The following is a 17,557-nucleotide window of genomic DNA, read 5'->3' on the forward strand; positions in this document are numbered from 1 at the left end:
AGAATATCTTCGATTTCCAACCAATATATCTTCGATTTCCAATAAATATGCTGCTAACATTAAAAACCGGCCAAGTGCGAGTCGGACTAGCACAGGAAGGGTTCAGTACCATTATCTATAAAAAGGGTACCCATCTAAGTACTGACTCCGCCCGAGCGCCCGACGTTGCTTAACTTCGCTGATTGGATGAGAACCTCGAGATTGGAAAGAAATATCTATTTTATTCTGTTTTTAGTATTTGTTGTTATAGCGACAACAGAAATACATAATCTGTAGAAATTTTAACTGGCTAACTATCACGGTACATGAGATACAGCCTGGTCACAAACGAACGGACGGACAGCGGAGTCTCAGTAATAGTGTCCATTTGGGTACGGAACCCTAAAAACCAGTTTTTTTAGGGGAAGTCTAATTGATACAGGTCAGCTAACACAACGTCCTTGTCGTCCTTATTAACTATTAACGAAGTTGGTGACGCAAGTTCGCGCAGTTTTACGTTTATTAAGTTTTTTCAGTTTCTCGTTTGACAAGTTTAACAAGCATGCTACCTACCGAGGCAGAATTCCGAATGGACTACGTGTCGTGTAGTGTCTATGAGAGTATAACCTTGTGTTGTTCAAAGCAGTTTTATTGTGAAGTCTAAACTTTCGGTTAGTGTCATTTTACTCATTGTAATGATGTGTTACAATTGTCCAATTTATGTACAAAAAAATTGATAAATCACGATTAATAACCATTTCTTGCTTATGATAACTATTGCATTATTTGCATAAATAGCTTGAATTATCGGTATGACAATGAAACAATGATATCATTAGTCTTATCAGTTTTATTACTTATCTGTCACTGTGAATTTAAAAAAATGTAACACTCATGTTTGTTAGCAGCTTATTAACTTTTAAAGCGTCATGATCAATTCAAAATTCTAAATCTATTGACGACGCTAAATATTCTTCGTAAAGGCATTGGAAACTTGTCTATAGGAAAACGTTTTCTCTACGTTATTTCACTCCAAGACCATCCAGCACTGGTGTATCTTGAATGTTAGTGATCAAGTTTTATTTTTGAAAGCACGAAACGCCATTATAAATTGTTGGTACGAGATTTACTTGCCATCTAACATTGGCCATAATCTGGTCAGACAAAAAACGGCTCGTCATCGATCTACGAGTGTTCCTAGCCTAAAAAGTTCGTTTCCAACAGCATCTACAATATCATGTGCGTGCTCCAATTCCAGGGCTGTCCCATGCCACGGAGGCTGACATGGCGGCTGTGCGACACGTGTGCGAATGCGTCTCACGGCGGGCCGCACACCTCGTGTCCGCCGGGCTCGCGGTCCTCATCAACAAGATGGGCGAGCCGCGCGTCACCGTTGGCATCGACGGCTCTGTCTACAGGTTCCACCCGCACTTCCACGCGCTCATGTGCGATAAGATCGCACAGCTGATCCGGCCTGGGCTACAGGTGAGACTAACAACTTATAAGTAGTGCTTGTTATCCTTGATCACAGGGCTCTTAGAATTTTCATTTGCTACTGTGTGGCAACCTTTAAGCTCCATCCAAGTCATCCGAAGCCTTGGTGCATCAGCCTCTGCGGTCCCAGCCTCAAAGGTCTTGATTAATTTTCCCGGGGGCTATGTCAAACTAGTGTCGCCAAGCATTTTCTAATCGGCGACGACGTTTGTACAATCCTTCCATTAGGTACTTACATCATAGTCATCATAGTCAGCGTCAAATACTTTATAGCAGTCAAAGTGACCAAATAGTTCGGTACACCATACTAAATATATGGTGTACCGAACTATTTGACTACTTTGGTTGCTACAAAGTATTTGACGCTGACTGTACCTACTTTACTATCTGTGTACTATCCCTATCGGCCTTTACCTAAGTAAATCAACATTTAATTATAATTATTTGCTAAAAATCATCGATCGCGCCCTTCGTCTGGCTATAACATACCTAACACTAAAAATCCTTAGCCGTCTGTCATATCAGTTTGAAATATAATGAAGACTTCTGCCAATGATAAACTAATGGGCCAATTAAATGATAACCTAAGCAACCCTACTCTAACTGATTGTATGTGCCAATGCGTAAACCCAATATTTAACATGTTTAAAAAGTTTTATAAAAACTACTGAATATAAAAAAAACGATTCTTACAAAAAATATGAATACTAGTTTTATCTAGTTTGAATCCGGTAATTATTAGTAAATTTTCCTTACTATCTAGTTTTTTTCTTTTCATTTTAACCAATAATTAACTATAAGTCACGTTCACGCCTAACCGGAAGCGAGTAAGCGACGGATAAGTAAAACCTTCTGCCTTGAAAAACTTAGATTGCATTAATCAGGGAATACGGATGACGGAACGGAAGTAGATTTCGTCCTTTATAGCTTCGTATTTTGTTATAAATGAGGAAAATAGCTGCACTCTTTTTTGCGAAACTTTATTAGGTATATTTAATAAGTATCTAATTGTGTTACCCCATTAATAAACACAACGCAATATTCACCACCCACGCATTAGAACGAATAAATCCGCGCAATCATTCTGATAGCGGCCTTTGGACCTTCCTCGATATCACTTGTCTCAAGTGACCAAGACGAGCCCCCTCGTCAATAACAAGTTTATCGAATTATGATAAACCCATCCGAAGGCGGACTATGCCCAACAAATAAAGCTATAGCGCAAACAATTTTTATCAGCAAAAAGAAGGCGTTGTTTTGACCGCTCGACCTCTGTGACGCGATGTTCGCTGACGAAATGTTATACCTGCTTATAAGTCACACTGATATATCTAATTTGAATTAACGAGTGATAACAAAAAATGAGAATTACTTCAGAGCTGTGAGAAAATACTCGTATAACTTTTTACAATACATACTTATTTGTTATTATTAGGCAATATATATTATTTATATTTATTTATTTAAACTTTATTGCACACATAAAGAAAAATGTACAAATGACGAACTTAATACCAAAAGGCATTCTCTACCAGTCAACCATTGGGTCAAACAGAGATATACCTACATGATAATTATTTACAATATCATTAATAGGGCCCATGGTCAGGTTTTTGACGTAGTTTAGATATAAAGTTTCTTAATCAACTTAATGATTCACACTTGGTATACAAATAATTATGTATGTATCAATATACATGTATGTATGTTTATTTGTATTAAGTATAGTGTAACTTTATTAATATATGGTTTATATTCATATATATTCTTGGTTACAAATTCATTTACTTCAAAAGACTGGTAGAGAATGCCTCCCTTCAAACTAGTCATCCATCAGTTCATTGATCCTCTAGAGATAAGGTCAGTTAGGACAAATATTTTTATCGTTAGCAAAGTCTTATATTTAAATATTAAATATTATCTTGCTTCTTAGGCTAATGGGAAATATATTAAGATTTACGAAATTAAACAAAGCACAAATTTAAATTGCACATTGCATTGCAACACATTTCGTTTATTTTTTTTGCTTCAATATAAAACAAGAATTCTGTTTCAATTGAATTTGTTTTTTTTTTCTTTGTACTTTAAAATATTTAGTAAAGTTTATTACACAAATAAAGAAAAGCTAATAGAATAAAATGACGTTATATTAATTTGGCAAACAAACATTTTTTTATCTTTTTGTACGGGAAAATTAGTTATTTGGTATTTTCATTCATACCCATAGGCACACAATTTGGTACGACTTAAATAAAACGAATCGGTAGAATTAAAATTATCGACTGATTCGCAGTCCTAATTTGCTTGTCAGTGTCACTGACAAATATTGATTGAATGTTGTGACGAATGTCATGTCTCACATGATTGCTGTTCATTGCGCATAAGTTTCGTAAACACCCCAGAAGGAAGTACATAAACAAGCAATGGATACCACTCTGACAGCACGCATCGGAAAACGTATTACATTATTATTTGGGATTTTTATAGTAAAATCAAATCGCAAATACAATAAAATGTGACGAGTAACCCGACTTCGATATTATATTTATACTGTGATTTATACAGGTAATAACGGCTATTAGTGCCAGCGAGATGTATAGAAAGAAAGTTACGCAGACGTTAGCGAAAATATGTCAGTTTGACACTGCGAACTCGCTAAGGCAGTCGCGGTAAAGCTACAGTTGAATTGAAACTATACGTTAACCGTTAAACTTGTGTTTTAGTTATTTTGAACACTTTGCTACAACAGTTTGCCACTGGTTGTAGCCGTATAGATTCCGTGATGATCAGGATAGTAATATACACCGTGTTTTTTTTTCGGTAATTTAAAGAGTGCATTCCTGAGCTTAAATTAAGTAACTTCCTCAAAGACACCGGTATTCTAAATAACTCCATTTCGGAGATAATCCATAATTTATTTTTATCTTATAAGGCCCTTACAAGTGTATACACTTACCTTAGGGCCTGTTTGCATATTGATTAGTGTTAAGTACGAGTGTATACATTTGCTGCTAAACGTAAGTACTATCTCGGACGATCGATGTTCGAAATGACATTGATATGTCACAGTTTTCAATTGTTTGGTTAAATTAAATGCCCGTGTTACAACAACGCTATAGGCAACATTTAGTAACCTTTTTTAAAAATAAAATAAAAATATTTTTTTTGCTAATAAATATGCCACTTAATTTCCTTAAACGTACTTATCCATATCACGAAGTTAACGGAATTCAATAAAACCACGGTGTATAAACACAATCTTATCTCTAAGACGTTCATGGATCAATTAATGAATAGAAGCAAGTTATGGTCAAATGAAGTCAGCCTACACTGATAATTGTGACAACGACTAAATCACTAAGTCCGATATTAAAGAGCTAATTTAGCTCAAACTATTAATAACGACAAGTAGAGTTTGCAACGAAACTATCTCGCAGGCTATTTCAATGTCACTTACGAACGTAAAGTATGTCAAGAACAAGTAACATGTCGCTGCGCATATTTCGAAGAATTTTTGGTAGCTAATCGTATAAACTAACCTAACCTGTACATAATATTAGATTGGATGTCATTTAAATAATAAAATTCCAAAAAGCCATACCTAATTAGCATCGTCTAATACCAGCACAAATTTTAAATCAGATTCTTAAAGTACTAAATGAATAATTGGCATTTAGTTTCATCTCAATAGTACATTGTGCAACAAGGGGGTCAGTGAAAGTTGACAGCCGCGGGCTGGAGTGAATTAAAGATTCGGGTTTACAATATTCTTACCCCCAGAGTTGCACACAATGTTTTTCATCACACGTGACATTTTAATAATTTGTCCGCCGTAATGTCATATTTTGACAGGTTAGGCATCGAAGGCTACCTACCTTACCTATCCAGCATTCAGTCATGATTGAAAATTGTGTTAAAGTATTTTAAAGAGCATTAAATTAACGGTAAAATAACCTGGTGTGGTACTCAGTAGTTTAGTATACTTATTTAGAAAGACTCCGCAGTTTTAATTTTTTGTATTTCTTGGTCCCACTACACGATTTTCGGTAGGTTCCTCTTCATAAATTAAGAAATCATACATAATATTATATCTTGCTACTGAAAGAGCAGTGACAACTGCTCAGCTCGTGATTTGTGCGTAGTGCAACGTGCAACTGATACTTAATTTGTTGTTTAACCTCTCACCTCCAGCCGTCGTAAAACGCCGCAAAAAAAATTGTTATCATATCAATTATTTTGGCTTATTACCTGTTATTTAACGGTTTGTTTTTTTTGTCCAGTTTGACCTCATGCTATCAGAGGACGGGAGCGGGCGTGGGGCGGCGCTGGTGGCGGCGGTGGCGTGCCGCGAGATCCAAAAGGCCGCGTAAGCCGCTGACCCTCTCCGTCCCACTGAACCTTCACCACCGACGTGGCTGGGATCTCACGTTTCCTAGGTTAGGCCGTAGCTCGAGTGAGGGTTTCCCAAAACTTTTAGCTTCTAACATTTTTAACAGTTGTGACCAAAGTATTTATTTCAATCTGATGGAAACAGCCCGGACTAGATGCTGGACATCTTAGTTTTTTTTTTTTTTTTGTGGGGCGGAAGTAACGGTCCTAAATCAGTTTTATTCTCCCATACGTTCGGGTTACATAATTAGGATAATGTAGAGTATTATAACCTTAAAGTAGCGCACCAAAGACGCGACTGCGCTTGTCCGGTCTGGCGACGGTTAGATAGATTTAATACTTTTTATTGGTCTCAAATATAAGTATCTAAGGGAAATCGCCTCTAGTGGTCGGAGCATTTTAATGTAAGCAACAAATGTATATTGGGTCAGTAGATGAAAAGACCGCTTCCGGTGATATTTTGGAAAGTCTTCAGCTTATGTGTACTATGGCTCTATGTCCAAAAGTACTTTTTAGATGGACACTAAGATCCTAACAAAAACTTTTATATCGATGTCGAAAAGATTTTATTGTACTTATATTTGTAATTAGTCTAGTCACAAACCAGGATCAAGATCTGTTTTTACATCTTCTTCAGTCTTAAATTTCCTCTCGCCATTTGTGTATTGAGGGTACTTGTAAAAGACTGATTATTATCCATCTGCTTGTCCTGGTTTTTTACACTTGTAATAATATTGATCTTAGTGTCGGCCTCCGCGCACTGCATTCCCATTCGCAGTTTCGTAGCCAGCAGTGCAGAGACCTGGCCCAACCATCAGCGATATGTTTCCTTTTATTAGCAATAAGTAGATAAAAAATGTACTTTAACGGAGAGAAAGCTCTTGTATTTTATAACGCTGTTGAAATTTGAGTAAGAAAATATTGTTAATTATATTAGTCTTATACAAAACATCACATACGAGAAGCAAACTATCTGTTGATGCCATTATTTATTTAAGTATTTTTGTACAAATCATTAACAAAAAAAAAAACGAATAAGCAAGAACAACACAAGCTACCCTAAGTCCAAGACTTACTGTGATGCCATAAGAAATTATTTAGAGGTGTTTTATAGGTAACATTGTACGAGTATCTAACATTACACGAGAATCTCAGTTACGTCTCTGCGGATATTGTAAGTGTAGTGTGCCATTGTTTTTGATCATTCCATGTGTAGGACACCACAAGCAATCACTCTCATTTGTCTATCAACTGGCATCCAAATAGGTAGAGTCGAACCCCCTTATTCATAAACGTGTACTAAAGTTCCCTTTCCGACGTATGGGTATGATGGAAAGGGACAAAACGATTATTAGCGGCATCGTACCTTTAGTACACGTTTATGAATAAGGGGGTAAGTATTTATAACACAACACAAGGTAGTTTGCAATTTCTCTTAGTTCGTATCTGTTTAGTGATAATTTACCGTCATTTCATAAAATGATCCAAAAATGACACATTTTAATCCCAGGTAGAAAAAGCTGCATTAATATAACTTTAGTTTATTGATATTTAACTGTGATAGAGCTAGAAATATGTTTTAAAGATTTTTCGTTAGTCTTTTTTATCTAATACATCTTATTTTTTGGTGATATGTTTGACATAGTTACTTAATATATCTACAAAAACAATGATATAGCATAGTTTAAAGATTACAAAATGCAAAATTGTGTTAAATCAGGTTTTTTAATGTTTATTCGGTCAATAATTACTTAAATACTACCGCCACGTATGCCCTCTTAATCCATAGCATCATCAGTAGTTCCTAGTTTTCAATAGGTGCATTTTTAAGTACGTATGCGTATTGTCAGTATAAGTTTGTTGCATGCTGTGTAACGCAGTTGTTATTTTAAATTATTTAGAATTAAGTAATCTTTTAAGATATTTGGTATCTACGCAGCGCATACTAAATACATTAGATTAGAAGTCTGTTATTTATTTAGCAGACTTAATACTAAGTTCAATCGAGTGAAATTATTGCGCTCATAAATAACTAAGTTGTATAATTAATCATGTATATGATTTGCTCAAAGCTCCAAACAACAAAACAGTTTTAAGTTTTTAAATTCTTATTTACATGTTAAAACTTAATCCAAAAACCCTAAGAATGCACAAATAAATCGGAGTAATTTTAGTATACATTCGATTCGTCTGAATCATGACTCGTTGAGCAGTATTGTGTGTAGTTTAATGAGTAATGAGTTACAACGCTACATCAGTGTCCGCGTGAAACGGCTAGTTCTACATTCCATAGGGCCTTTGAAGCTCCTAGGTTCAGTATAGTCGTATGAATTCATCGAATCAAACAGCAAAAATTTACACGCATATCAATATCACATCTTTTATTATGAGACAATAATCATGGATTCCTTGTATGTAATAAATAGGTTTAGATTTATGTTTGTATGGCCTGGCGCCCGATTTGGTTATTGCTTCATTACACATTGTGTAAATAATAAATATGAATAGATATCTATATATACTAAATATCATAAAATCATGAATTAATTTATGTGAAAGAGAATGAATATAGATAGCTCTTTTTTGTGTGAGAGCTGTGAGCAATGTTACTTATTTCAAGAATAAATTTATATAAATTTACCAACCATCTTAGATTTATTTCGTTACTGCCACTCTGAGAAATTTTACAATAATTAGTTTGAGCACCGCTAACCGGCGCGGACGCGTGCGACGGATTTTATCTTCAATGCCACCGGCGCGGCGTGCGCTCGCTCCGTACAGTGCACCCGCGTCAGCTAGCAAACGCCCTAGAAAAATTACTGCACATTTGACAGGCAGCGTTGATATCTACAGAAAATACATTTCGTTATCGCACGTCACTTCTATGACAATTTTGAATGATTTACGGTTAGTATCACGGTTTATATCCCGGTCGATTTAAGTCTAGCGTCACTTCTATGCGCCAAAAAGTTCCATGTTTTACCGTAACTTATTCAATTTGCATGAAATACAACAATATAACATACACAATTTTCAGAGCTCGTTTCGCCATAGACCGGAAGTTAAATTACCAGCAAGGTCGCTCAAGACTATACTAATAAGGTAATAACAGTGTAGGTAGAGCGTAGTAATAGGTAGGTATAATTTAATTACATCTAGTAAGTATATGGTTACGATTACAATCCACACACAGAATAATGTCTTCATTTAAAACCCGCCACCCATATTTAAATCAGAGTAACTTGTATAATTCAGACGGTGACAACAACAACAACAACAGAGTCATGCTATTATGTCGTCGCCAAAATGTAATGTTTGATTTGTCTTTGGTTTTTATTTGTGTTTTTTTGTTGTATTCTCTTTTATTTTGTAGTTTCACAGTGACTTGGTTTTTACTATAATGGTGTCATTTATTTGAGTACTTAATAAATTAATAATTAATATAAGGGTAGAGCGATTCTTGGTATGTCCAATCAATGACCAAGACCTACAAGTTTGGTCACTCCTACAGTCTCTATTATGGGTATTTCCTTTATATTATTATTAAGAGATCATCTTATCCCACTGCTGGGCAAAAGGCTTCCCTTTTATACTTCTATATACGACCGGTCTTTTGACAACCTTGTCAACCTTGCCTGTAATTCCTGATAAGGGCATTTATTCGTGTGATGAGCATGGATATTTGTTCCTGAGTCATGGGTGTTTTCTATGTATTTAAGTATTTATAAATATTTATATATTATTATATATCGTTGTCTAAGTACCCTCAACACAAGCCTTATTGAGCTTACTGTGGGACTTAGTCAATTTGTGTAATAATGTTCTACAATATATATTATTATTATAACCTTTATTCATTTAATATCTTAGGTTAGGATTTTTTATAATATGGATATAAAAGTAAAATATAAAAACACTTACAAAACAATACAAAAGATATAAACACATTATAAAAAACCTAACCTAGGGTGCCGCCAGCAGCGGGGCAGGGCCCAAGCTGCCGGTGGTCAGGGCCGCAGAGAGAGGAACCGACGTACTATACGCGCCGTGTCCAAAATTACTGCCTTCTGCATCTGACCCTTGATCCAGCCACCTAGCGAGAGTCTCTCTAGGTGTTGGTCGAGACTCTTCGCTATGAGACCGTTCGCTGAAACGACTATCGGGACAATGATCGTCGAATCAACATCCCACATGGCGGTTATCTCGTGAGCCAAGTCTAGGTACTTACTGGACTTGTCCTTCTCGGCTTTCACGAGATTCTCATCATGGGGGATGGTGATGTCGACGAGCACGGTCCGGCGTTGCGATCGATCTATTATCACGATGTCAGGCTTATTGGCTACAATAGTCCTGTCAGTGATAATAGATCGATCCCAATAGAGCGTGGCACGACCATTTTCGAGAACTGGAGCAGGTGAGTACTTGTAGTACGGTACTTCGCGGTCCACAAGGCGGTATAGAAGAGCAAGTTGCTGGTGAATAATTCTGGCTACGAGATTATGTCTGTGCAAGTACTCGCCGTTAGCAAGATGAGAACAACCGGAAATGATATGCCTGAGTGACTCTCCGGGACGGCGGCATGCCCGACAAATGTCGACCGTACCGTCCTTCAGGATATATTTCCGATAGTTGTTCGTCATCATAACTTCGTCCGCAATTGCACAGGCAAAACCCTCGGTTTCTCCGAAGAGGTCCCCGAATCGTAACCAGTTCACCGACGCGAGCAGGTCCACGTCAGGTCCCGTGAGGGCCTTGTAGAACCGCCCGTGTAGCACCTTACTCTCCCATGCCGCTTTGCGATCCGCAGTACTTAGTACCACAGGTTTGCGCCAGTTCTCGTTTGCCAAGGAGAGCGGCGTGAGGTTCCTGTCTACTGCCACCACGTCACGATGCATCCCACACTCGTTGTTAAGGAAATAATTCCTGAGATTGCACACCTCGCGGTTGTGGAGATCTTTGGCGTTTAGGAAGCCTCGACCTCCACACTTCCGTGGGATGTACAATCTCATAACAGACGAGCGTGGGTGTAGCATACGGTGTGTGGTGAGCAGTAGTCGGACCCTCCGATCCAGGGCGTCCAGCTCGATCTGAGTCCACCTTAGTATGCCAAAGGAGTATGTGAGTAGGGGCATTACCCAGGCGTTGAAGGCGCGCACTTTGTTGCCTCCTGACAAAAGACTGTTAAGGACTTTTGTGAGCCGACTGAAAAAGCGCTCCTTCACCGACTGTCTAATACCCTCGTCCTCAATACCCAACGACTGAGCCATACCAAGGTATTTGTAGGTTTCTGATTCAGAGATAGATCTGAAAGACATTGCCTCAGATAGTTGTAAATTTGTTGAATTTACAACCTTCCCCCGCTGTACATGCATTACCGCACATTTATCGACACCAAACTCCATGTTGATGGCACTACTGAAAACTTCAGTGGTTTTCAGTAGCTCCAACAAGTCTTGGCTATTTGGTGCAAATAATTTGAGGTCATCCATGTACAGAAGGTGAGAAATGACTTCACCCTCTCTCCGAAGCCGGCAACCTAGTCCCGAATCCTTCAGCAGGGTGCTGAGGGGATTCAGAGCTAGGCAGAACCACAGGGGACTCAGACTATCACCCTGGAATATTCCTCGCTCAATCCTTATAAAATCCTGCGGGCCAGGGCGGTCATCCCCGCCTCCTGGTTGACGAAGGACTGTGGTCCACTGCCTCATACACGCGCTTAGGAAGGCTCTTAAAGCTGTATCAACTTTATACAGCTCTAAGACCCTCCCCAGCCATGAGTGAGGCACCGAATCATAGGCCTTCTTGTAGTCAATCCAAGCGGCAGAGAGGGCCCCCTTATTCCGCCGCATTTGTTGGCAAATGGTCATGTCTATGAGGAGGAGCTCTTTAGTACCACGGGACCCAACCCTACATCCATTTTGAGCGGAGGCCAAAATGTTGTTAGCGACAATGTGCGCGTTTATTTTTGATCTCAAAATGGATGTAAGGAGCTTGTAGTGTAGGCAAGCACGTGATGGGTCTGTAGTTCTTTGCTTCCGTGGTACTACCGGACTTATAGAGCAGGAAGGTGACACCAGTTGTTAAGGAAGATGGGAGAGAACCAAGCTCGAGGGCTTGTTGAAATTGTGCTGCCAAGCGTGAGTGCGAGCATCGGAACCATTTTAGCCAGAAGTTGTGCAATCCAATTATTATTATTATTTCCTTTATTTCTCTTAATTCTTAGACTGAGGTTTTTTACAATATGGATATAAAAGTAAAATATAAAAATACATAAAAAAAAAATACAAAACACATATAAACACATTGTAAAAAACCTAACCTAGGGTGCCGCCAGCAGCGGGGCAAGGCCCAAGCTGCCGGTGGTCAGGGCCGCAGGGAGAGGAACCGCCGGACTATCCGCGCCGTGCTCAAGATCACCGCCTTCTGCATCTGACCCTTGATCCAACCACCTAGCGAGAGTCTCTCAAGGTGTTGTTCGAGACTCTTCGCTATGAGACCGTTCGCTGAAACAACTATCGGGACAATGATCGTCGAATCAACATCCCACATGGCGGTTATCTCGTGAGCCAAGTCTAGGTACTTACTAGATTTGTCCTTCTCGGCTTTCACGAGATTCTCGTCATGGGGGATGGTGATGTCGACGAGCACGGCCCGGCGTTGCGATCGATCTATTATCACGATGTCAGGCTTATTGGCTACAATAGTCCTGTCAGTGATAATAGATCGATCCCAATAGAGCGTGGCACGACCATTTTCGAGAACTGGCGCAGGTGAGTACTTGTAGTACGGTACTTCGCGGTCCACAAGGCCGTATAGAAGAGCAAGTTGCTGGTGAATAATCCTGGCTACGAGATTATGTCTGTGCAAGTACTCGCCGTTAGCAAGATGAGAACAACCGGAAATGATATGCCTGAGTGACTCTCCGGGACGGCGGCATGCCCGACAAATGTCGACCGTACCGTCCTTCAGGATATATTTCCGATAGTTGTTCGTCATCATAACTTCGTCCGCAATTGCACAGACGAAACCCTCGGTTTCTCCGAAGAGGTCCCCGAATCGTAACCAGTTCACCGACGCGAGCAGGTCTACGTCGGGTCCCGTGAGGGCCTTGTAGAACCGCCCGTGTAGCACCTTACTCTCCCATGCCGCCTTGCGATCCGCAGCACTTAGTACCACAGGTTTGCGCCAGTTCTCGTTCGCCAAGGAGAGCGGAGTGAGGTTCCTGTCTACTGCCACCACATCCCGATGCATCCCACACTCGTTGTTAAGGAAATAATTCCTGAGATTGCACACCTCGCGGTTGTGGAGATCTTTGGCGTTTAGGAAGCCTCGACCTCCACACTTCCGTGGGATGTACAATCTCATAACTGACGAGCGTGGGTGCAGCATACGATGTGTGGTGAGCATTAGTCGGACCCTCCGATCCAGGGCGTCCAGCTCGGTCTGAGTCCATCTTAGTATGCCAAAGGAGTATATGAGTAGGGGCATTACCCAGGCGTTGAAGGCGCGCACTTTGTTGCCTCCTGACAAAAGACTGTTAAGGACTTTTGTGAGCCGACTGAAAAAGCGCTCCTTCACCGACTGTCTAATACCCTCGTCCTCAATACCCAACGACTGTGTCATACCAAGGTATTTGTAGGTTTCTGATTCAGAGATAGATCTGAAAGACATTATTATTATTATTATTATTTATATACTTATCCCTATCCTTTATAATATTTAAATTATTTGGTTAAATTCGATGATAAAAATGCATTGTATTGTTTTTGGTCAAATTAATAACTAGATTATTATTATTACCAAGCCACATAATATCGTTTTCATAATTAGTCTGGCCAGAGGCGGCGTTAGGCGTGGGCGACGTGGGCAATAAGTACCTATATCTCAGACACACCGTAAAAATGTTCGTTATTTCTTGCGGCACCAGAGGGCCTCGCTAAAAGTACCTTGCCCACATAAAATTTTGGTTTTGCCCCGCCACTGAGTCTGGCTGCATTGAATAACAGTAGGCTAATGAACACGGAGTCACGTCGTTGTTTGTATTTCGCATGTACCTAAATGTATCTTTATTAAGTCATTGAAATCAGAGTGTCGTTCTAAAAAGGTTAGAGAAGCTACTCGTCTTTATCTGCCTACAGCATAACACAGTTGCATATCGTGGCAATTTTAGATATTCTGCCACGAAGTGCTGGTACCCCCTCCCCCTGTTGGCCTTATCACTTTTTTGAGGTGCTTGGTGACTTTCTTCGTCTTTTGATGAGTTTTTAACATTGCTACTGCATTTCCAATTATGCTTGCGTTCGTTATCAATTAGAATAAATAATTTACTAGTAACGATCTTACTAGTAGGTATATTTGAAGCCAAATATTTGTGTCGCTTTCAAGCAAAGGGTACCACACTATCGCTTGCCATAATGACCGCTCTGACATGTTATTCGTATAAAGAAACAAGTACTTTATTGAAATTTACATTGAGAACATTTCAAACCTAATTTCCTAGTAGGTAAATGTTGACCGAACGGTATTAATTAGAATTGACCAGTGTCCATTACAAATTGAACCGCACACCGTATCGCACGGTTACAGTTTACGGTTCAATTTGTGATGGTCAATGGACAATTCTAATTAACGTTCGGCCAACACTGGTACCAATTTCAATGTAGATATACAAAAACTCGTTGATCAACGAGAAAATAAACAAGATGCCTACCTAATCAATCAAGGCTTTGCATCAAACCATGCGGAAATGTATCTCAAACTACAAGCAAACAAAACATACAGTCATATATCATACTTTATTATCTTATTAAAACTAAATAGTGCAGTTAACAATACACAAATATTTTTATTTCACTGTCTGTATAATGGATTACTTTTTTACTAATTTTATAAATTAATCCATACTTTTAAAAAGCTGTGCAAAATAATGTCAATAATATCCACTAATCAGTTCATACATAATATGCATTTTATAGGTACATCTCGCGATACACAAATATTTTTATTTCACTGTCTGTATAATGGATTACTTTTTTACTAATTTTATAAATTAATCCATACTTTTACAAAGCTGTGCAAAATAATGTCAATAATATCCACTAATCAGTTCATACATAATATGCATTTTATAGGTACATCTCGCTTTTGCGTGTTAGTGGATCTGGGTTCGTATAAATGGGTAAATCTAGCAAATGAACCATTTTATATTTCGGTGGACCAAAAAGGACCTTATTCTTAACCTATCGGACGCCAAAAACACTTAAAGGCGACTAGTTAGTCGCTCCCACAGCGCCAAGGACAACTGCAAGTGTTATGGACGTTATGGTGGAAGCTGTCCAAGTAAGTAACTTTCAAGTAAGGTGTGTCAGTGACGTTTTTGTTTTTGATTTAAAGCGTTCAAAAGGTTAAATTAAGTCAACTTCAAAAATGGGGGAGGCCAAAGTTCAAATGAATTATAATATTTTAAATAAAAATCTTAATGGTCCAGGTGCATGTATATGCTGAATGTTATACCTAAATATAGTGAATTAATACAGAGTGTAAATTAATTATAAATACATAAATATTAAACCAGTATCTGGTAAAAGTTATTAAACAACCTTTAATAGAATACTAGACACAACTCTTGACTGTAATAATTAATTAGGCAGATATAAATCATGTAAATATCAATTTATCTACAAGAATAGGTCAGGGGTCGGCAAACCGTGGCTCGCGAGTCGTATACTGCTCTTAGGAGATACAATAACAGGTAAGTATTCAAGTCACTGTAACCCAATCTCCACATGCATAAATCGTTTCATTTAATTTCACTGACAAGATTGACATCATGTCACGGAAAATCACATTTGGCTATTCTAGTCAAAAACTCGTTTTTGCCGACAAAGGTGTACAATGGACATGTAGGTGAGAGAGTCTGATAAGGATGTTAGATTTTTAGTCTGGCTAGTTGATTTTTACTTTTTACACTAGCCGGTAAACATAGAGATCTTGACATTGTTTATAGATTTTGAACGGGCGACATTATAAATAGCGACAAAGTTTTTCACATAGCTTGGTTGCGGTGAAGATCTGCATACCTTAAAACGCAAAATTACCCAACGGTACCCAAGCTAATGTGAAATATGCTAAAGTTATGAGACTTATGAATCTTGACACATGCATGCATTTCACTCTATCAGACGATATAAAATGTCGAACGGCACAGATATGAGCAATAGTATCAATTTAAAAACGTTTTCAAATAGAATATAGTTATAGATAATGCGAGAACTTCATTCACAGCTGCATGCATCATGGTTTTTCTGTTCATTGGTGTAACAAGCGTGTTACCATTTTTTATGTCTCCACAAATTATTTCTATTTCTAAGAACATAGAATTAATACAAAATCATTTGTAAACGAAAATAATCTAATATGTCATGTGTTAGTTTTAATCGGCGGATCCACACAGAGCGAGCAGCCTCGCGAGGAAATTTCCTAGCACGGTAAACGTGAGAGTCAGAATGGCGGGTGTACCTAAATAAAAATAAATGAAAAGCATACCATATTTGTGTTCCTAATTTGTACTACTTATTTAGTACCTCCGTTAAAAAAAATTGTACCACACGGTACATAAAGTTATCATCCAAAAACATTACACCCGCCATCCTGACAGTCAGAATGGCGGGTGTACTTTATTACGCTATGTTCCCGTGGTTATTGATAAATTCTATCATGGGCGCCGGCAGCGGGGTGCAAGGGGGTGCACTTGCACCCGCCTGGCAGGAAAGAAAATATATAAAATTAAATTCATGTCTTTTACGCGTCTGCACCAGCATTAGAGTTGGACCAATATAAGTCTGCAATGATTTTGATAGCAAAACTCGGAACTAACACAAGAAAAGTAAATGACTGCATCAATTCTTCTACTCCATTTATCATGCACCTCCCTGAAAGTAATCCTGGCGGCGCCCATGAATTCTATAAAGCCAAATTTTTGTACCTTCATATTCAATTATAATATGAGCCATTTTATTTGTGGTTTCCAAGTTTTACTCATTTCATATTTTGCTTGCTATTACAATTTTGCAGGCGTTATATTTTTTCAAGTTATCGATCTAATTTTTAAGAAAAAACGCTAAGGTACAATTATTTTTATTACACCAGAATTTTTAATGTTTAATGTTTAATCTGTTAAGTTCATAGTACCTGGGCGACCGAGCTTTGCTCGGTTATAACTATTTATTGTAATATGGTGGTGTATAGGTGATAATCTACATAAACTTAAAAAGTAAAATGTGAACGGACAATTATTATTATTTACAATCGATTTTAACCTTACAGCACTTGTCACAGAGTAACGCCATCTATTATCAATTTCTCTTATTACTTGGGTCATTTTTTTACTGAATTAAACTTGTCTAAAACAATAAAAATTTAAAAATTATATATAAACTTGAACATATAAAAAAAAAACAAAAGTTAGTCATCGGGCGAGATTCGAACCCGTAACACTCGTTTAGCGGTCCGCGTCTTAACCCGCTGGACCAGACGGGCAGTGGCCGGCAACATGAAATTAGCGACCATATTCTGTGTCGAAAGAAAAACGCATGAAAACTCGAAAACACGTGTTTTCTCAAACATAAGACTAATCTAGATAGATTGTATGTATACCCCCAAAAACCCCCATATACCAAATTACAGCGAAATCGTT

The 17,557-nt window shown here is 38.3% G+C and overlaps 1 protein-coding gene across 4 annotated transcripts in view; it reads left to right on the top strand.

The window, feature by feature from the left end:
* LOC133522897 (hexokinase type 2) overlaps positions 1–8,507 on the top strand; it is a 34,854-nt gene extending 26,347 nt beyond the window's left edge. For all 4 annotated transcript variants that reach the window (XM_061858372.1, XM_061858373.1, XM_061858371.1 and 1 more), the window contains exons 8-9: positions 1,238–1,464; positions 5,754–8,507. In XM_061858372.1, the coding sequence (XP_061714356.1) occupies positions 1,238–1,464; positions 5,754–5,843 (317 nt within the window). In that variant the 3' untranslated portion in view covers positions 5,844–8,507. The remainder of the gene's footprint in view (positions 1–1,237; positions 1,465–5,753) is intronic.
* Positions 8,508–17,557: the final 9,050 nt, after the last annotated feature.

This window comes from Cydia pomonella, chromosome 11, assembly GCF_033807575.1.
Source record: "Cydia pomonella isolate Wapato2018A chromosome 11, ilCydPomo1, whole genome shotgun sequence".
NCBI lineage: Eukaryota > Metazoa > Arthropoda > Insecta > Lepidoptera > Tortricidae > Cydia > Cydia pomonella.